This window comes from Danaus plexippus (assembly GCF_018135715.1).
Source record: "Danaus plexippus chromosome 13 unlocalized genomic scaffold, MEX_DaPlex mxdp_40, whole genome shotgun sequence".
NCBI lineage: Eukaryota > Metazoa > Arthropoda > Insecta > Lepidoptera > Nymphalidae > Danaus > Danaus plexippus.
This window is the reverse complement of record NW_026869850.1, coordinates 323,420-345,544: the sequence shown is the minus strand read 5'-3', so window position 1 is coordinate 345,544 and position 22,125 is coordinate 323,420. Positions and strand designations below refer to the sequence as shown.

General features: G+C 28.9%; 3 protein-coding genes across 4 annotated transcripts; 2 read left to right on the top strand and 1 right to left on the bottom strand.

Annotated features, from left to right (window-relative positions):
- Nucleotides 1-502: 502 nt before the first annotated feature.
- On the top strand, nt 503-6,538 carry LOC116770155 (putative inorganic phosphate cotransporter). The gene is made up of 11 exons (XM_032661514.2): nt 503-650; nt 878-1,017; nt 1,655-1,834; nt 2,060-2,198; nt 2,288-2,502; nt 2,588-2,737; nt 2,894-3,038; nt 4,145-4,269; nt 4,369-4,491; nt 5,855-5,996; nt 6,138-6,538. Exons 1-11 carry the CDS (start codon nt 587-589, stop codon nt 6,215-6,217), a joined length of 1,503 nt encoding a protein of 500 aa, XP_032517405.2. The 5' UTR covers nt 503-586; the 3' UTR covers nt 6,218-6,538.
- Nucleotides 6,539-8,189: 1,651 nt separating this feature from the next.
- On the bottom strand, nt 8,190-15,386 carry LOC116770156 (putative inorganic phosphate cotransporter). Its single transcript, XM_061527982.1, has 11 exons — nt 15,246-15,386; nt 13,675-13,949; nt 13,310-13,489; nt 13,085-13,223; nt 12,712-12,929; nt 12,487-12,636; nt 11,631-11,763; nt 11,312-11,430; nt 10,561-10,680; nt 9,963-10,095; nt 8,190-9,289 (listed from the first exon to the last, which is right to left on the bottom strand). Exons 1-11 carry the CDS (start codon nt 15,295-15,297, stop codon nt 9,234-9,236), a joined length of 1,575 nt encoding a protein of 524 aa, XP_061383966.1. The 5' UTR covers nt 15,298-15,386; the 3' UTR covers nt 8,190-9,233.
- Nucleotides 15,387-16,309: 923 nt separating this feature from the next.
- LOC116770153 (putative inorganic phosphate cotransporter) lies at nt 16,310-21,853 on the top strand. 2 transcript variants are annotated; one of them, XM_032661511.2, is made up of 10 exons: nt 16,310-16,496; nt 16,824-17,059; nt 17,304-17,489; nt 17,626-17,764; nt 17,973-18,190; nt 18,316-18,468; nt 18,538-18,670; nt 18,751-18,872; nt 20,379-20,498; nt 21,460-21,853. In XM_032661511.2, the coding sequence occupies exons 1-10, from the start codon at nt 16,421-16,423 to the stop codon at nt 21,649-21,651; spliced, it is 1,575 nt and encodes a 524-aa protein (XP_032517402.2). In that variant the 5' UTR covers nt 16,310-16,420; the 3' UTR covers nt 21,652-21,853. The 2 variants fall into 2 exon arrangements, with proteins under 2 accessions (XP_032517402.2, XP_032517399.2); XM_032661508.2 differs by having other exon boundaries at nt 16,312-16,496; nt 16,818-17,059.
- The last annotated feature ends 272 nt before the right edge of the window (nt 21,854-22,125 follow it).

Here is a 22,125-nt window from a genome sequence, read left to right as displayed (position 1 = left end):
TGGTGATTGTCAATTTATAACAGATGCATTTATCAATGAACGAAAACGTTTTAATGACACTAACGCTTTTAATATTCCAGCTTCACACTAGACGGTGTTGAGAACGCCATTATGAAATAAAATTTTATTAAGAGAATAAAAAAAGTTTTTTTTTTTATTTCACTTTAGATATTTTTAAATCAGATTGTGAAAACGACGTGACGTCGCTTTGAAATATAAATTATGAGTAGCACAAAGTCTTAAAGCATAGAAACATAACATCTAGTCTTAACAAAGATTTTATGTTTTACTAAATTCATTTGTTCTGTTGACATCAAATTGCCTGAAATAGATAAAATCACTAGCTGAACACAATTCCCAAAGACATAAGAATCAAATTCGCCTGAATATTGTTGTTAAATTGCTCACATATTATTTAATTTACTTAGTTATGTTTACAAGAATGAATTTTAATGTAAATACCGTAAACGTGAGGAGATAACGAGATTCATCTATGTTTTGTCTGAGTATACCTTTTATAAACAAACATAATTATAGCAATAGTTCTAAATGTTGCCGCACGTTTGGACATGTTTCCAAGTTCATTATGGACGTTGAATTTTTAAGACATAAATATGAAGACCGACACGACGGTGTCATCACAAAAGCGAGTGAGTTTAATGTATTATTATTAGTCCGTTAATTTAATTATTTAATTGGTTCAAGTGACGTAGTATGAACTGGGAAATTAATATATTTGTAATTATTTTCATCAACTGTACATAGAAAAACTATCGTAAGGTTTTTTGTTTTTATAAATAGACATCGTACTAACAAAATAAGATTATATTTCTGATCATCATTGAAATACAAAAATATAATTATCAACCATCTTTAGAGTTTAAGCTTGGGGTTCGTCACATTCAAGTGGTCTACATGTTCGTCTGTTCGTTCGCGATGGGGGCGTTAAGGAGTAGCAACAGCATCGCGATCCTTTCTGTAGCGCAACAAAGCAGAAACAATGGTTCATACTTACAGGTCAGAACGTTTTTATTCGACTCACAAGGTTGCTTTTTAGCGAAAGTACCGGCCTTTGCACACTATGTCTTAGTACGTCTTTGTACGATAAAGACTACAATTTTTTTTATTTTACTTTCATTGCATCTTTCTGTAGATTAAAACAATTGCATTCCGTTAATTTCCAGATATTTTTATTCGATTATTTAACAATAACATAAGAATGTAACAACAAACTGACTTTAATAAAGTCTATAAATTTATACACAGATTTATTTGACTCTAAAAAACATTTTCTATTGTATCGGTTTATATTTGACTGATAATATTTACATACAATCTGCAGTATCGTAAAAATACCAAATTATAAAAGACAATAAATATTTTGAAACGATCTGATATTTTGCAAATTTCTGTGAATTGTTACTTAACATAACGAAGTCTAATAAACTGAAAAAGTATTTGTAATAAATTGAAACATTTTGGAGAAACAACAAAAACTATTAACAAACATCACGCAACTTAAGCGGACTAAAGACATAAAAATCTTAGCATATTTATTCTTGTTAAATTACGTCGCACCTACAGAATTTACAATGTATTTATTTATTTTTCTTTTACAAAGCCACATAAATAATTAATTTTATATTAAAATCAGAATCACAATTGGGACAAAAGAATTCAAGGCACTGTTCTCTCATCATTCTTGGTCGGATACGCCTCAGCGATGCTTCCAGCTGAGTTATATCTGAAGGAAGTTGATGATAAATTTATAATGGCAGCCGTGCTTCTCATTAACGGAGGACTGACGGCAGCTATGCCAACTATTGTTAAAAAGGTATTTTTTATATCAAAGTTTTTCTTTTAAGATCATTGTTGTATTATCAACAATGCTTTATTTAAGTTAAAATATATTTATTCGTCTTAAATATTTTTATCATTTTAATTTTAGTCGACTTTTCATAGTCTTTGCAATTAAAGTTTAGAAAAAAATTTCTTGCTTTCAATCTTTTTGTTTGTTTGGTAAAATGTCTCTAAATATGTATGTATATAATTTTGCTAGGGTGGATGGATCGCTGTTAGCAACGGAGAATTCTTGATGGGTATAACTCAAGCCTGTCTGAGTCCAGTGAATCTTAATCTTATTTCCAAATGGCTTCCGCCCAGCGAGAGGTCACTGTGTGGATTTTTAATTCAAGGAGGTAAAATTGAGAAAACAATATGATTAAATACGGTTAGTTCAAAAAATTTCTTTCTGTCTGTAAACTCATTGAACAATTTCTTTTTTCAGCAATAATTCTAGGCACCATAATTGCATTGCCTGTGTCAGGTATAATTTCGGAATCACGCTTGGGTTGGGAACTCATATTTTATTCTCAGGCCATGATGACGCTGTCGACAGCCACGTTATGGGTGTTACTGACTTCTAGTACACCAGAGACTCACCACGCTATAGGAGATACTGAAAAAGAGTATATTAGACGCTCCCTGTCATGTTACCGACAGGTTAGTAATTTAAATAAAAAAACACGCTTTGACTTATTAACAAACCTATTTTTAAAAATATATTTTTATTTTACCTTTATTTTAGAATAAACTACATAAACCTTGGCGAAATATCCTTCAAACAAAACAATTTTGGGCAATTGCATCGGCTCATACCGCAGCAAACGTGCTCTACGTTTTCTTTTTAGTCGAATTATCCTCGTTTCTCGTTTCAATGGATTTATCTATTAAGAACGTAAGTGACAACAAAACTATATATTGATATTATCCTTAATCACCTTTACATATGCCAAAGGTTAATAAATAACCATTTATACTTATATTTACTATTTACTTGTGTTACATGCCAAGCAATTTATTTACATATGAGTATGTATTTATATAATTTCAGTCCGGTTCACAAACAGCTCTACCTTTTGTGGGGATGTGGGTGGTTTATCTTCTGACTTCGCCTACAATAGAATTAATTTATGGTATCGGAAATGTTAACTACTTGTTCGACGTCAAATATTTCAGGAAAATAGTTAATGGATTCGGTGAGACAAATTTACTGACATATTATTAAAAACCCTAATTTAAAATATCTCGTTATTTCATAAACTCATTTAGGTACATAAGAAACAGCTTTATAATTTTATAATAAAAACACTGATCTGTTACCGATATGATTGGCAAAGCAACCATTTCTATATCTCCATTAATGCCCCACACGTAGTACCATTATTTTATATCCTGTAGATTTCGCTTTATATCCCTTTGTTCGTAGATCGCGTAATATATTATTATTACCTAAAAGCTGATCATAAGCACAAAGAAAATTTCTGAAAGGACGTGGATTCTGTTATAGAAACACGAATTAATGCCATTTAAGACTCAGTGAAATGAGACGAACGAAGAATTTAATATACGAAATAAATACAATTTAATATTCTATATCATATTTCCGAATATTATCAAATATTAATTTTAAATGAACTGAATTTCCCATTATTATCGGAAAGTATGATTTTCCTATCACGATTTCCAAAGATCTTCTCTCACAGAATAATTTTCGTATAATTATTGAGAGCATAAGCAGTTTTACTGTAATTAATAACCCTTTGTTATAAAGTAACGCGCGTTGTTTTGTCATATTCATAATAAGAATTCTTATAATGATAAATGATACTAAAATATTTAGAAGCCATAGCTACGTTGATAATAATGTAAAATTTCATAAATAAAGCTTTTAAAGCAATATTATTATGGCTATGTGTAAGTTTATACGCAGATTCATAAAATTTCTAGACGTGACGAATTCCGGAATCGAAAACTGTCCAATGTATTAAATTCTATTTATCCGAACAATTTCTATCACTTGTATGCAAATTAAACACGCTTCAGTTACAAATTCGTGATCAAAGTTTAAGATCGCTTTGCATCGGGCAATGGAATCCTAAAACAGACTAATATGTCAACTGATGAGCTTCCAAAATATTTACAAATAAATGTTTCTGACTTTGGAATTTTCAAAATAATTCTCTGTTATTTTCAAATCATTATATATATTTGATAATAATAACTATGATTACGTTTTCTTGTCAGTAATAATAACAATTTATCAATTGAATTAAAAATATAATAATTCAAACCACTTTTCCAGGATCCCTTGGGATAGTAATCGGATTACTAACTCTACCCTATTTGGTTCCGTCGTGGAATCATCTAGGGCTCATAACATTGGTCGGAACTTTTTCATTACTTGGGATTCAATATTCCGGTTTTCTTGTAAGTTTTTATAATTTTAGTTGTAACTTTGATGTTTTATAAATCTTTATTGTATATGCATAGTTTACACTAGTATCATATATATGGTTTTGATATTAGGAAAATCACAAAGATATGACACAGAATTACTCGAACACTTTACTTGTGCTGAGCAACATAGTCTCTAGTGCTGTAGCAGCTCTCGTTCCTGTGCTCACTGCAGCTATCGTCAACGTTGACGAGGTAAGTGATGTAATATGTATAGGGGAAAAACATGACAAATAACCTTTTTAATCAGCTCTACAGCTACATTTAAGAGGATTTAACAAGCTTAGACTAGTTTAATAATGGATCATGAATTAAACTATCGCAAAGTTAATTAATATGATTTTGATTTATGAAAAACTGTTTACTTTATATATTGAACATTTTCATTTTAATTTGTAGGTAAAATATATTTTGGGGTCATTTCTTGTTGTAATATTATTCACGTTAACTATCCTATTTTATAATTTTGATCAATCTTCCTTTTTGGAAAAAAGTGTGGTCAGTGACAAAAAATATTTTAATCATAGTAACGTAAGATTACATTTATAAGTTGGTTTTGTGTTTGTCTTCTTCTATGAGTGTCAATTTAAGCTGTGCAAAAACCAAAAATCAATATTTATTTATATTTACCATAGTTTGTAAAATAAAGAAATGGAATGATAAAGGACACCTATATATTTGAATTCGTAAGTCATTTGGACTTATTATACTACTGCAAACTTTTTCTCTGAAAATACAAAAGTCATTAGGGACGCTAATATTAATTAAAACTTTGCTAAACAACTTTGCATTCAAACAAGAATTCATCCATTTTGTTTGCTGGTTCCTTAATCAATTACGTAATAATGTTAAGATGTTTCATCATTTTAATTAATTGAAGCAATTTCATTAAAGGTTTTGGTAAGTTGTTTAATGTTATTATGATATATAGCTTAGGAATTTATAGCCTAAAGTAATACCCAGCGGATACAGGCTGGATGTTGTTAACTCATATTAAGGGATGCTTTAATTTAAAGACTTTGTGTTTCATGAACAAAAGAAACGGCATCTTTAGATCTTTTCCTAATTTCCTCATCTCCATGCAATTTTTTACATTTTAAAAATATCTCTTTAAAAAATACACTGGACGAATTACCTTTTCAGTAAGTCTCAGACTAGCTTACAGCTTAAAAACGGCTACGCTGATAATTTGCTATATTAAAATATTTATTAATAAAAATTAATTGATTTAGATATTCGAGACATCAGCGGGAACAAAGAGACAGACAGAAAAATTAAAATTGTTATTTTTTTAATGTACTGCATTCACATATATTTAATTAAAGTAGACTGTTTATATTAATCCAATTATATTTATTTGTATAGAAGATTTAGAAAGCTTCATTATAACTTCTTCTTAAGTTTAGATTCATTTCTTACAAGTTTACTTTCAAATTATTGAAAATTATATCTTCCCTACAAATTTCATAATAAATTCATTATTATATATGTATTATATATAAATATGTAGAATTTTTATCTTATTACGTTTATTATAAAACTGTGTTTCGATCTACAGGGTGATTTAAATCGCTGGAAACTTATATTTCGCTTGCTCGCTGGTTTCTATGTTATTTGCAATGTCGTCTACACTTTGTGCGCAAACAGCGACAGGCAAGAATGGGACAGAAGCGCTAAAACAAAGTTCGGATATTGCAACGGTAATGATTGTGTTAATATAATTATATTATGTCATAAAACATTACTATAAAAAGATTTGTGATTTTCTTTTAGTATCTCATTATATAATTTTTTCGCTTTGATTTGATTCACATCTAAATTACAATGACTTGTGATTTCAGCCTTAACTAACTTGGAATTGGACGAGATCAATCAAACTACTAGACTGGACTGTCAGAGAGAAGATGATACATCAGTGTAATTTTTTATATTTAAATTATCAGAATTACGCACAAAATATAAAGTATGATACTAATGTTTATTTCATATTTACATACATTTTGAGACCCTTACCCTTAATTCTTTCCCTTATATTGAATGGTATTTATCCAGTTATTGTATAGTGTATTTTTATGGAAACATTAATTATAGTCTAAAAGCGTTGTGAAATAAAACTACGCCAGCGGTTTAAAAAACCTTTTTGTGTTTAACGCTTACTTAACCTTTAAAGCTTTTACACAAGATTGCTTACTAAAATGGAATTTAAATTTGTAGACTAATGAAGGATCCGAATATAAGATTACCTTGTACATATCTATGGAGTGTGGAAAGTCCAAGAAACGCTATTTAATATCTTGATTTTGGGTATTATCACGTATTTTGGGTTTATTCAAATGTTTTTGAAAAATTAAAAAGATATATTTTAAATAAAATTTGTTTAGCAAAATGTATAAACTACTCTTCCGAGTTTTTTAATCTTCATACTACATCTACTTTACTTTAGAATTTTGAATCTGCCTTCATTTGGAGAGGACGAGTAGAGAGAGTAACCACGGTGAATCTTTTGATTAAAAATTCATAATTGAAAGGAATATTAACTTGCTATAAAATTTCCTCGTTAACTTTTTTAATATAAAACGAAGCCATCTAAGTTAACATTATTTTTACTGAGGTTTTTTATACAATCTGTGGTTTTTCTGGTAACTTGGTCAGTACAAAAAATACGCTTGAATATTCAACATTAACTATCATCTCAGTGTTGTAATATCAATTTCAATGAGAAACGTTTATCGAGATTGTTCGCGTTATTTGTGTGAAATTTATCTAGATGACGGTGGATTGCGTCGTTCGATAAAATACGAAATATCTCAAAGCAGACAAAGGGAGGATGGTAATAAAAAGGGTGCAATAAAAACATTTACGTTAGTGGGTCGTTTTGAGGATTTTTTCAAACCAACTCTCTAATATAAATTGTCAGGTTTTTTCTTCATTCCCGTAACTTTAAACCGTGTGACATTTAGATATGTGCATATAGTGCGAATTCATAATCTAATGTCTAATCTAAAGCCTCATCCATTTCAACTGTACTATAATGATACATTTTAATTACGATAGAGAATTCCACAGTATCAAAGTTATTTTGTTAACGTGGTTGAGAAATAACAACGGTGGTAAAACAGTACACTACACTTTTTGTATGTGTCTGTTTGTCTTTGTATGTACGGTGTACTGTTTTACTCAGTGGTAAAACAGTACGATAAAAAGGGTACTTACCTATTTTTAAATTTTAAATACTCAACAAAATGACTCAATATCAATTAATTTGATCAAGATCGAGTTACACGTTTCAGATTATTGACACATATATATTATGTAGAATCCGCACTGGACACCACGATAAAATTATTTAATTTCATTGAACCCTTATTTCAAATATTTAAAAGGTTTCGACCCTAAACCGTTATCGCAAATTGATGTGTTGGTTTTAAAATTTATTGCAATTATCAAAATAAATTATGGAAAAAAGATTTAAGGTATTTATTTTGTGAATCTTTATTAAATGATGCGCGACGTGTTATAGAATGCTTACTTTTCCATTATTACAGTTTTCTTAAATGAAAACAAAAGTAGTTTTAAATATACATAAATTTTCAACATACATTGCGGCACGTGAAAAAAATTATAACTATCATATATTTTAATTATTCACATAATTATTGTTACTCAATTTATTTTGATTTATCTATAAATAAAAAAAAATTACATGTCAATACTTTGTAAGTACCAAGTATTGTATTCTGCTGCTGTGCTATATATAAAAAAGAAACAAAGACATATATATATATTTGTATATGTATATATATATATATATATATCAAACATAGGATTATTTGTAGAAGTGTTTTTTTTAAAACACAATATTACTAACTACATTTTCTTAGTAGCAATATCACTATTTTTATTATTTCTGTTTATTTGTAAAAGTAAATTTATAGACTAAATACTGCAATATAATAAATTGATGAGAAACCGACGTAATCTTATCCCGTGAATGCTATAGCTACTTATATCAGGAAAGCGACCAAACATTTCCAGTTTGTTAATTTGAGCTGATATCATTAATTATATATTACAGAAATTTTGTGGTGAAAAACTTTTTTATAGAACCAGTTAAGAACACGCGATACCTAAAAATTTCTTAACTGAATTTTGAAAGAAAAAATATTTTCTACAATAGCTTTTATCTACGATTCCGCGTGCATAAAAATAAAACAAAAAACAATGAAAAAACTAGGAGCCTCATGCGCTCCGCCTCCCACTCGGGCGTTATAACTCTAAATTTCGGGGTCGGGATAAAAGGTAACTTAAGTCACTCCTTACTATGTCAGCTACCTGCTAATGAAAGTTTCCACAAATTCGTCCAGTCATTTCAGAGATTAGCCGGAACAAACAGACAGACAGAAACAAATTGTAAAAAAAAAATATGTATATATATTCACGAGCATGTAGTAAAAAACGGTTATTTCAATATTACGAACAGACATTATAATTTTATTTTTATTTTCGTGGCTAATGAAATAAATTTAACTTTTTCCAAATATTTAATTTTATTACTTAGAACCAGGTTTTTCTTCATCCTTCCATGATACATCCAGCCTTCTATAGTTTTACATTCATAACATTTGTGCTTACTTTTTTGAGTAAATATCTAAAAGATAGTTTGGAATGCAATGCAAGAAGATAATGAACAAATATCACATTCAAAATCTTAAGCAAATTTTTATATTTAACTAACAACATCTGCCCTATTTAATATACGAAACAAAAGTTATACATTTCGACCTCAATATTTAATTTCTTCCTTTATCCTTACAACAAAACATTTAATCATTACAACTTATAACTTTGAACACAGACTAGCTTAAATCATAATAAGTCACTATTTTAATTGTTTGTCTCATCTTTATATTAGGCACAAGTAAATTAATGTAAGTAATTTATTGCTTAGCTTCTTTTTCCAGTTTTTTCTCTTCTAGTTTGATGTCTTCTGGATCTAAAAAATAATGAAGTATATTTTATACATCAAAATTAAATATTTTTTTGTGTTTTAGGAATGAGTAGAGTATGAGGTATATTTTTATGTAGTATCAGAATGTATACAGGGTTTTTGAAATATTTTTCTGTTTTAGTAATACTATTTTTATTATATACAAATTAATTATTATACAGCTTATATTATTAATAAAAGCAACTCCTATTATGTGATGAAAATTAGTTTTTTTCTGTTATCGTATGCATTCAATGTTCATAAACTATGAAAAATCATCTCGACGGGCTAAACGTTATCAGATAAAAAGTATTATTGTTCCGTCAACATATAAAGCGAAAGTTATTCATGCATTGATAATATATTTTATAAGATTATTTTAATATTTACAGAGACAATTAACGTAATCTTTGTATACTGAGTCCTTATCTCAACTACTGCTATTACTGGCTGACAAGTTTAACAAACCTTGATATCACCATACATTTTTTAGCTGAATTCAATTTATATAAGTCTATATATAAAAGTATCTATTTTAATGTAGTCATTTATTTTTCAAAACTTACCTTAGAAATATTGTCCTTCTTTTTCGTAAGAATATCCTATAGTTTTTATAATAATAGGATAATTCAGTCCTGAACGAAACAGATATAAGTTATACAAGTGGGTGACGACTCACCGTTAGCGTTTCCTACTATGGGCTCGTTCCATGGCTGCACCTCCGTTGACATAAAAGCTACAAACACAGTGTTTGTCACAACACCAATGGCTGTCATCAGAAACATAACGATTCTCCATTGATGCTGTTGCGTCTGTAAAATCATTTTATATTTCACGTCATTAAAGAGCTGTTTGTATCGATCATATTGATTTTGATTTTATAATATGAAAAAAGATTTTTTTGATATAGTCTCATTATTGACTTAAATTTCTATTCCATGAAATTACTTGAGAGAATGTTATAATCTTTCTTCTTTTCAGACACTGTTATAGAATATAAGCAAGCAACGTATCAAATATAAAATGAAAAATAAGATCCTCTGCCAGTAGCATGCTTCCTCGTATGTGAAGTTAAAGGACTCCATTTACATTGAATAGTCTCGTAGTACGTCCAACGGAATTTATCATTTAAAGTTTTCAAATAACGTTAAAATTACTCTAACAATAGATCGTTTTAGGATAGAACAGTATTTTTTTAATGCTATATCTAATAAACTAGTAAAAATGTAATAGTAATATTTCTGAACTATATTATAAAAGTAGTTTAAAATACTTACAACGTCCGTGACAATATTAGAGACGACTAGAGGCATAAACACGATCAGTATATTGGTGATGGTGTTCCCTGTTGCCATGAGAGTACCTGCCAGGTTTGGCGCTAGATCTATGTAGTTCACCTGTGGTAAACAAAAAATAATAAAATGTATTTATAAGTACGTCTTTAGATAAATATAATAACATTACAATGGAAACTTCCAGCTCATCAATATTATATATTTAAATGCTAGTAATAGTCGATAACAGCAACAGATTGTCACTTTATAAGGTAACTACAAACTTTCTACTTTTTACACTTATAGCATAATTATTCCAAAGAGATGACAAGTATACAACATACACACTGTATGTTTAAAATATTATAAGGTTGGTTGTGAGTAAAAGTCATCCACAGAATATATAAGACGTAATATTTGTATTTACGTTATTTTCTAACCATATGTTTTAAAATCTTCAAAATAAAATGTTATGTGAGAGCGTAATATAAATAATAAATTTATGTGGACATGTGTAGTGATTAAAATAAAAATTATTAAGAATAAAAAAATAAACGAGAGCAGGATTTGATCCTGTACTATCCGGAACAACACGCCCAGACTGCTCAACAAATTAAGCTAGCGTGTCTTGTATCAATACTACAAATTAAATTAAACTCTTATTTATTTAGTGTAACAAAAGTGAAATTCAAAATAACTTTTATTTCGAATACTGAAAACTTTATAAATATAAGAATACTATAATAATTATTACCATCCACCCACTGTGCATCGCCGCATGTGCCGTGTTTGACGTCACAAAGCAAATAACCGCTAGGGCTGTGTTGGTCGTGTAAGGCACGAACATGCAGCACAAGGCTGGTATATAGGCTCCTACATATTTAAAACACACACTTTCATAATTTCAATATATAAAATCTAATATAATACTCAACGAGATCTTGGAATATTAAATCTAGTGACATTTCCTTGAACTTTCATGACATAATGAAATTTTGATAAATTATATTTATCAAGAGTTTTATTTTATTAAAGAATAAATAAAAGTAAGAAAATAACTCCTTATTTCTTACCGATTGAACTTGATATTATTCTTGCTTTTTTTATTGAAACCTGCTTCTTGTTTATTAGAAAATCAGATAAAAAACCAAAAGCGATACAAGCAAATATCGCGGATATGTATGGCAATGATGATAATACTCCATTCTAAAACAAATCTTCATATAAATTCATCACAGTTCAGTGACCTTTATTAATAAACTGAAGTTATATTAAATTATTAAGTAGTAGTTTTTATAACGAGTAAGATTAATAATTGTTCATTGTGACGTCGAGTCGATAAAAACAAGTAGATACTTATAATTACGGTCGTATCTATGGTTTTAAAATTGAAATTGTTCAAACACATAGTGTTATGGCTTTAAAAATATAATAATACTCTTTCTATTGATATACTTAAGTTAATGCGCCAACAAATTAGTAACCTTTTCTAATGATTCATGATAATTTATCAGGAAGAGTATTAAAGGTTAAAATATATTTCTAATAATTAAAGTGCAGGTCACATGAGAAAAGCTTAACACGTCCATTATTACAAACAAAAAAAATACAACACCAAATCAAACCTTAAATGAAACCAAGTAACAAGAAGCACAATTTCTTAAAATACGTGGTTCCTTACAGTATAGTTTTAATAAAGTGTTAAAAATATTATAACAAAAAAATATCTAACATAAAATAATTTAATATCCAAGCAAATGATTTCAACCACCTCCCAATATTTGTATTATTATTTTTATTCATGTTATAAACAATAATAAGTTAGTGATTGAAAAAATCTAAAAATATTTTGCAGTTAACTGACACTAGCAAAAATTTTATCATATATGATGGACTTGGATTATGCGGACCAAGATATTTGCTACTCACGCTTCGAATGTCCAACTTCAAGATAGCGTTCATGTAAGTAGGTATTTGTATAAAGAAGAACACAAAAAATATGGCACTGCCCACGTGAGCAACGAAAGTTGCCCAAACGTGGATCGAAGTAAGGATAGCTTTCCAAGGTATTTTGACATTCTGGAACATAGGATCAGACAAAAAATATGTAATTCTCTATAATATTACAATATAAAAATCTATGTTAAAGCTTACCCGTTGAACGCGATGGCTAACTTTTCCAATAATATATAGTTTTTCCGCCTCCGATATACTTTTATGATCTTCTGGTCTCGCCGAGCCGAAAACAGTTACCAGTACAAAAGCGACAAAACATGTTATACCCGTAAACCAAAACGTAGAGGGCCATCCAAATCTACTGAATGCTAAGACGCCAGCTACTTGGAACGCTAAAACGGTTCCTACTCCTGAACCTAAAATACAAAGGGTGACAGTCAATTACTTATAAGGGTTACAGTCAGTTACTTTTATCCATTTTAAAGGAAGAATAAAATATGTGCTTTAAAACTAATATAACGTATTAATTAGAAGCTACAGATTTCCACATCGCGGTAAAATCTCATCTTACCCGTATATACGTAACTACTCAGACTGCCTCTCTCGCTAATTGGTACCCAGTTTGATAGTAGACTTTGTATCGCTGGATATAAGCCGGCTTGAGATAATCCTTGTAATATGCGACAAACGCAAAGTGCCTTCCAACTTCCCTGGTAAAATATTTTGGTGAAAAAATTATCTCCATAATGTATTGTTTATAATATTTTCAAATAATCATAAGCTCTATTTATATTACCCAAGCTATTATCCAGGGCGTGAAAAAGGAAATGAAGGCATTTACAGACATTGCAATTTGCAACGGTATTTTACCACCCCATCGATGACACACCATACCCATCGGGAACATCATGATACAATAACCAAGAAAAAATGATCCATGGACCATTTCCTGTATTTTCTTTGACCACTTATATTTCTTAAAATAAAAACCAAGATAAACATATATAATGAAGATATTATTTGAATATGGCTGAGAATATAGTAAATAAAAAACAAATAAGGGCAGATAAACATTAAATATTTGAGCAATTTTCCACCTCAAAACTAATTCACAAATATAACATACATTTTATAATAAATGTGCAAATGAATATTCCATACCTTATATATATTCCAAGAACTGTCTTGACTTTTTATAATTTGACCTATGGAACTATCATTTAGGTTTAAATCCTTCCGTCCTCTATAGTTTGTAGAACCATTGACGTCTTTTATATCAACTGCAATTTCGTCTTTGAGATCATCCAAAGAAGTCATTCCAACTATAGTAACTCCTAGATGAGCTCGCGCAGCATACCCCATCGTCAGACATAAAAAAAATAAAAATACCTGCACATGCCTCACTCCGTAGCCATACTTTACAGACGCTTGGATTTCTGAAAAAATTAAGTTCACTATTTGATTTTTGAGATCAAAGGGATTTTTTGCGGACGACTACTATAATCTGGTGGAATTGTTATCGAGACCTGCTTACAGAAGTAAATGAAAAACATTACAGGAAGTTCTTACCCAAGGGACGGATGAAATTATTAAGTAAACAATTAGTCCCTATTAAAAATAATAAAACAAAAAACCATAACCAATATTAAAAATTAACTGTATTCTGATCATGAACAATCGATGTGTTATATATTATATAATGAGTATTTATATTACTGAATCAGAGCGAATAGAATAAAATATTTGATACATATGTAATAGAAATCAGCCAATCCTATTTCGTATAAAAATAACATTAATTTATTCTTATAAATTACGCAGATTATGCATAAGGCAAATGAATAATTCAAGTGGAAAATATTTGATTTTGCGAAGTAATAGGATTTTGATGCACGAGAGGGCTTGGTATTTGATGCATTAATTTGAATAATCGGTTGATCAACAACTTGTGCTAGAGCAATGATAAGCTCTAACTGTTGCAAAATACTGACGAATACTTTAAACTTACTGGGATTTTAAAATTCTAAGCGACATTTTTTAATTATGGTAACTTTTATAGATTCAAGTCTTATAGGTATTTAATGCAAATCATTGCAAACAATCCCTTTCCTATCATACCTAAGTCTCAATTGTCCTACTAATGTTCATTAAAGATTACACTAGTTTACAAAATTTTACTTTTTGTTTGTTACTGCGGATTATATATTTATATCAAATCTACCCTCAAAATTATCATGTGTATAAGAAAAACAATCTGTCTGTTCACCGATTATCTAGAAATTTTTATTTTGGACTGATGTTACCATCTCCTCTGATTAAAAGTAATTTTAAATGTCATTTATTTCGATATTTTTTTTTCTATGGTGTCAACTTTACGAGCATTTAGTTATTCTCGGTACAATTAAGTTTTTAACGTTGAGCTAAAATTGTGTTAACAATTTAAATAAGGAAACATGGAATGAAAAAGTGCTTAAAAAAATTGGAACGCAATATGCCAAAGGTTGAAGGTTCGAATCCTGCTGGTATCGATGACTTTTTCATTCTATAATTTTTCGCTGAAGTTTTTTATTTCACACTTATATGTTAAATGAATAATTGCCCCTACATGCGTTTGTCTCAAAAATTTGACGTTTTTTTTATTAATTTAACGCAGTTTATCTTTCAGCATATTATCTTAAATGTTATATAACTATTAATTAAAACGTAATTTTGTTTTTTTTTTTACGACTCACCGTCTTTTTCATCTTCCTGTAACGGTACTTTATTATATTCCGTTTCCGTCATTATAGAAACAAAAAAACATAAAATCACTTATTCCCAAAACTAAATGTCTCCAACAAAACTTGTGAAGTATGTTCGCAACTGCTCATTCTTTAATCAGTTTCAATTATATTTATATTTGATAATAATAAAACAGAAGAGCCTCCGTGTTTAGTTGTGTTTTATACATATTACTTTGGACTGGTTGGTTGCTTGGTTAATATAAGTTTTTTTATGTAATATGTTGGAGTAATAATTAGTAAAAAAATATATTTTTTTAATAATTATTACTCCAACGTTTAAGTAATTTATTGCAATTTGAGTGAAATCTTTTTTTATGGCATTTGTTCGTTGGAAAATATTAAATTTATTTCTATTCTTCAATAACACAACTATTAATAGTCTTTGAACAATTTATCAAAGTTAAATGTTGTTATCAAAATAAACAAAGAAAAACTATAAAGCTACCGTCAGATTATTTGCATATTTTACCTATCAAAATAGTTATATAATAATTTATACAAGGAAGTCGATGTAATTATCAAGATTTAATTGATTGTTTCGAAAAATAGGTATTGTTGCCATGTACATTATATCCATTTAGGAAACAATCGTGGAAAATTAAAATTTTCCAAGATGTGTTATACTCACTTTTAGTATTTAATCTTATATTATTAGCTTCTTTGCAATTCCGTAGATAAATTGATGTAACTTGTTTTAAATGACTAAAATTAAAATTTAAAAATTTTCTAGTAAATCTTACAAAGTAAAAGTTTTATTTAGTTTTGTTTTATTTCTTATGGTTTATTTAATATTTCTTTTGCCGTCTCTTATTTTTTGAGATTTCGATATTTGAGAGACTTTTCTGTTGCCTAGAGATGAGTTTCTGTATTTCTGTATTATATAGACCCACAAACTTGACTAAATTCAAAGTAACAGTTGTAACAAACAAAGAAAAACACCTGAAAGTCATAAATTATTAGATTATACTCATCACCCAAAAAATAAATAAATCATATGATAATTTTATTTATTCGAGATAACACAGACACTTTTACAAAGTGAATGGTAATGCAGATGTTTAAATGTATGTAGGGAATTATTAATAATAATACAAATTGAGATCGACGTAATAAACGACTATAAAATGGTAAATGAAAGTAAAAACAATGACGAAATGTTTTCCAAAATTAAACACCCGGAAGATGACGGCGATTTCAAAGGTAAGGCTAAAATTTATAATCGAATTCTCAGCAATATAATTCTTTGATGGAAGGTCTTATATTTGGATCTTAGATGTACAAAAGTGACAACATAAAAACGTCTCTGGAGGATGGATTTTCGGACGTGACTTTCTATTTTAAAATCTTTCTTAAATTATGTACTATATGCTGCAATTAATGTAATAGTATTTGTTGTGTAGTTTCAAAAAGTTTAGAGCCCGGCAAGGAATATTATTTTATTTGTTTCCAAATTTGAGTTAAACTTACTTAATTTTGGACAGAGATTTAAAAGGGCAATAATAATATGTACATTTATAAAAGTTTCAGGTTGGGGATACAGACACCAACAATGTCTTATTCTCTTTTTTGCTCTAACAACTGCATATAGCATGCGAGCATGTATGGGCGTTGCGTTGGTGGCTATGGTTGATAATAATTTACCAGAATTAACAATAGACGAAAACCATGTAGCTAACGATAGTGTTTTTGGACAGCATATAGCTAATATTACTAATGACTCTCTTCGTGATGGATTTTTACATTCACTTCTGTTTGTTCCACCAGTAAGAAGGAGTATTTATTATTTTATAAAGTAATATATAAAATATAAACCAAAAACATAAATTTAGTAATGAGTACCTTCTACTCTCTGTAAATAGGTTAAATGATCTTATGGATACATTAAAAATTATTTATTTTTGTCTAAAAGTCCAAAAAGAAAAAAAATATATATTTTGAGCAACAATGGCATTTTATACAAAACGAGGAGGTTGATTTATAAAATAATATTATTTGCTTGTCTTTAAGTATCCCCAATTCAAGTGGAGCAAGAAAACCCAAGATATTATTTTATCGTCTTTCTTTTGGGGGTATATGCTGTTACAAATTCCTGCAGGCCAGCTAGCTTACAGATATGGAGCACGATATTTGCTTACTACTGCTCTCTTCACCAATTCTGTTTTGTCATTTTGTTTTCCTTGGGCAGCATTTTATGTAAGTGGAAACAAAATTTATATTAAAACTCTTTTAATAAATTATCGTTGGTTTTTCTATAAATTTTGCCTATAAATATTATTTATTTTTCAAAAACTATTATGATATCATCAACATGCAATATTTAATTTTCAAGGGAGGTTGGGTACTGACAATGATATTTCGAATAGTTCAAGGCCTCACTCAAGCATGCATTATACCAGGAATGCATACAATGTTCGGAAAATGGACTCCATTGGAGGAGAGAGGAAGGCTGGCAGGTTGGGCTTATGGAGGTAAAGCTATTTTGTAAAGCAGTAAAATAAACTAACTATAAATCTTTTCCATCCTAATTTTCTTTATTTAGATATATAACTAAATTTATATATATATAGAAAATATTACCTAAAACATATAAATATATTTAGTATGAACACTCTGGTAATTAAATTCTAAATAAATTTAAAAATTAAAAATTATAATATTAAATAAAACTAAATCTAGGTCAGGCCTTAGGAGCAGTTTTGGGACTTCCCATAACTGGTTTTGTGGCCTCATCTCCACTTGGATGGCCAGGGCTCTTTCGTTTCTATGGAATACTAACAGGGATTATTGGTGCCGTTATGTTGAAGTTTGGTGTTGATAGTCCAGCTAAACATCCAAAAATATCTTCAGCAGAGAGACGATACATTGAAGAAAGATTAGGAAATGATAATGAGAACGTAACTAATCACTCTTAAAATTTATTTTAATCATAATACAAAAATAACGTAAATCAGATTTAATTATTATTTATTTAACCAGCAATCATGATATGTCTCATGGCATACATATTTTATGTACACAGAAGAAAAATCCAATACCGTGGTCTTCTATACTGACGTGTCCTGGAATGTATGCAATAATAATAGCACATATTGGTCAAACTTGGGGTCAGCTAACTCTTTATTCAGAAGTACCAGCGTTCATGGACAAAGTAGTTGGAGTTAATATAAAAGCTGTAAGTACGCTATTTAAATAATATTAAATAAAAAACTAGCCGTTTAATATTATTATGGTCCTTTAATAGAACGGTCTCCTGACGGCGTTGCCTTTCTTGTGTATGTGGGTGACAAACTTTTTCTTCAGCTGGTTCACGGATATGCTTATTGTAAAAAAAATTCTCAGTGTACGGAATACAAGAAGATTAGCCAATTCGCTGGGTCAGTAGAAAAATAAAACTTAATTATATCTAGTTTTATAAACATTGTTCTTACTTATTATTAAATTTTTTTTATTGCAGGATATTTCCCAGCAGCTCTGGGAATGATTGCTTTAGCCTATTTACCCAAAAACATCTATATTGTGGAAACTCTACTCATTATCATTTGTTCATTTTCAATTTCAGCACATGTTGGTTTTCAAGTGAGTGGTGATTATACTAAGAAATATACTTTTTTTTATACGATAAACATGAAACATTGTATGAAAATAGAAGTTTTTCAAAAAACAGTCTAAAACTATTACGAAGTCATTGTAAAATAATCTTGATATTTTTAATGTCGACTGTATTCAACTGCATTCAAAGATCGTACTTGTATCTCTTCGACTATTTGTCTAACGTAAAGTCACTGCCAGATGGAAAATATTAATGTTAGTCGTTCTTTTAGTTAGAAACAAAATATATATTTCTGATTTTTGCTATTTCAAAGTTTTTTGCTTTGAATAAGAATAAGTTTCAATATTTCCAGTAAATATAACTGCTGATGATGTAATTGCTGATAAATTTTTTTTTGCTAGTCATGATGTGATAATTACCACGCAGAGAAAAAGATTCCAACTATAAATCATTTTTGTTGAAGAGTAAAAGCTAGCTTTTAAGAGTCGCCGTAATAAATGAAGTGGAACTTATATTATATCTCATATGCAGATTTTATTGGCGTCACACAAAAAACGTTTTGTTCTGACTTTTCCATTATTTTTATACACATACATTTTTTAGTATTAATTAATTTTGGTTCCTCAAAATAAAGGACGGTGTCACATGCCTCAACAGTCATAATTTGATGACGTAGAGAGATGACGCATAATCTAAGAGTCCACATGTTTTAGAAGATTTGATAATCTTAAAATCAACACTGATGAGTCAAGCCTATTGAATAGAATTAAATTTGGTCTGGTATGACTGAAAAATAATACGCTAGATAAGAGACAATATGATCTACTTAAAGCTGTTTTTAATCAATTAATCACTTTGGTTATTCATCGATACTTGATAAACTTGGAGAACTAGGAACAGTCCAGTCGTGTAAATGTAAGACAATTTTTAAAATATTAATTTTAAATACTTCATAATAATATTCACTTAGATAGATTAACGTAAAAAAATGTTAGATGATTTTATGACACCACGTTGATAGTATAATCTTTATCCGCTTGTAGACATTTAAAAAAACTTTTTTTAGAGAATTATGCGAATGAATTTATTAAGATTGCGTTTTGAATCTTGATGCAGTAAGTAAGAAATATCGAACAGTGGCTGTTCCTAATGTAAATTATAATTGTATTGATAGATCATTTCCCGCTCAGCTATTAGACCAAGATGATACCTTAAGATAAAGATAAATGACATAATTTTGTAGGAATGGTTGAATACAGTCGGTAGTAAGAACAAACAAATCTGTTCACAAACTTGTTCATAAAACCGAGACATATTAAAAAAAACTATTTATTGTTTTGTTATTATATTAATATGATATATAGAATATACTGTAACATAATAGGTTTAAATAATTAAAACAATCTTCGTAATTTAAAAAGACTACAAAATATCACGATCCAAAAGGAGAAAACAGCTTTACTTCTTTTTTTCCTGAACGGATGCAATTTTGTTAAATTGTTAAGGTTTTCTACTATACATCATTGTTACAGATAAACCACATTGATATCTCCCCGAACTATTCGGGGACTATGATGAGTATCAGCAACTTTGTGTCTAATTTGGTTGGATCTTGTTCTCCTTTAGTTGCAGCTTATTTTCTTACTGACGTGGTATGTTGTTTTGGGATATTTTTACTTTATGAGAAACAAATTACCAAGGAATTTACAATCATTTTTTTGATTCTTTACTACTGAACGGAGACGTGATATAACAAATATATAAAATTTATGATAATATTTTTGTTTTTACATTAAAAGAATATCTAATAAAACATCTGAATATTCAATGACAGAGAAAAGAAAGAATATTCCTTCACACGAGCAGGATTCGAAACTGAAACCTATAAAGTGTAACGTTCCAGTTGCTTTTCCAACTAAGATATCGTGCTCTGACTCGGGTTGGGGAAATAAGTATTTTTTATATTTGACCGTTATGTGAGGACAACATCAATTTGATTTTCTTAATATAATTCTTAATACCTAAATGTTGAAACAATTGGGCTAAAACTCATTTTATTTAATTTGAATGTTTAACAACTCATTCGGGTTCCTAAACATTCCCACATCCATACAATTCATTCAAACGTTTCAAGGTTATCACTTTTCCTGGTTCACACTAAAACATTTATCTGTTTGGTGATCTTAAAACCAAATGACAGAAAATAAACCATTTAATTTCTTACGTTTTTAATTCTAGATATTTTGTATAAAATATAACATAACCCGCTTAATAAATTTATAATATTGATACTGTAAAGCAGATATGTAGTATTCGGGTTATTTATAAATATATTTTAAGGCAGGTGTATACAAATAATTAATAAAATAAAACGAATATTGTTACGTTTAAGTAACCGAAACGTCGGAATTATGTGGTTTTTAAAGTAATAAAATTCGCGACGTAAAATCCGAAAAATATTAGTTTTATTTAAATAACTCGCAAAAGTCTTAGATCTCATTAATTAACAAAATATATTTATTATAACCTCCGATGTAAAATTTTATTAGTTAATTAGTTTTAAAATGATGATTAATTATAAAAATTAACATTTTCTTTTTATTTGTTGAACAGACAAACGAATTTTTATGGAGGAAGGTGTTTTTTGTAGCTGCCGGGCTATACTTCTTCACCAACGTCATTTATCTAATTTTTGCAACCGCTGAGAGGGCTGAGTGGGACAGCACCAAGAAAATGAGCATTGATAATGAATTAGAACTGATGGTAAAAGAGAGTAAAAAACAGTGTAACGACGGAAAAGTATAATTATGAAAATTTTAATGTTATTTTTGTGTCGATTGGAGGTTATAAAGCTGATTTTAAATAGGTTAATCTTCATTACTTGTACTTGGTTAGTGTAATCTTTGTATGAATATAAAAATAAGTTAGTTTATATGTAAGAAAAATATTAATCATCTATTTATTATTCAAGTCTGTTCAGAGAACCCAATAAAGAACCCAAAATTTGTTCCTATTAATTTAAATCTCTATACCTGTGATAATCTATTGTCCCTATCAATTTTCAAATTAACAAATAAAATGACTCGTTCCTGAGTATTATAAATCAGCTGTATACAATAATTACACTTTAAATTTAGAAGAATAAAATATAAGTAACTGTCTTATAATATATATGTGTAAATCGTGTTCTTTTAATGGCAACAAAAGCCCACTTCGTACCGTGTTGCCCCTTTTCTTTTTCTGTTATAGTTCTTTGGCTTTTCTCTGTATCTTGTGTAT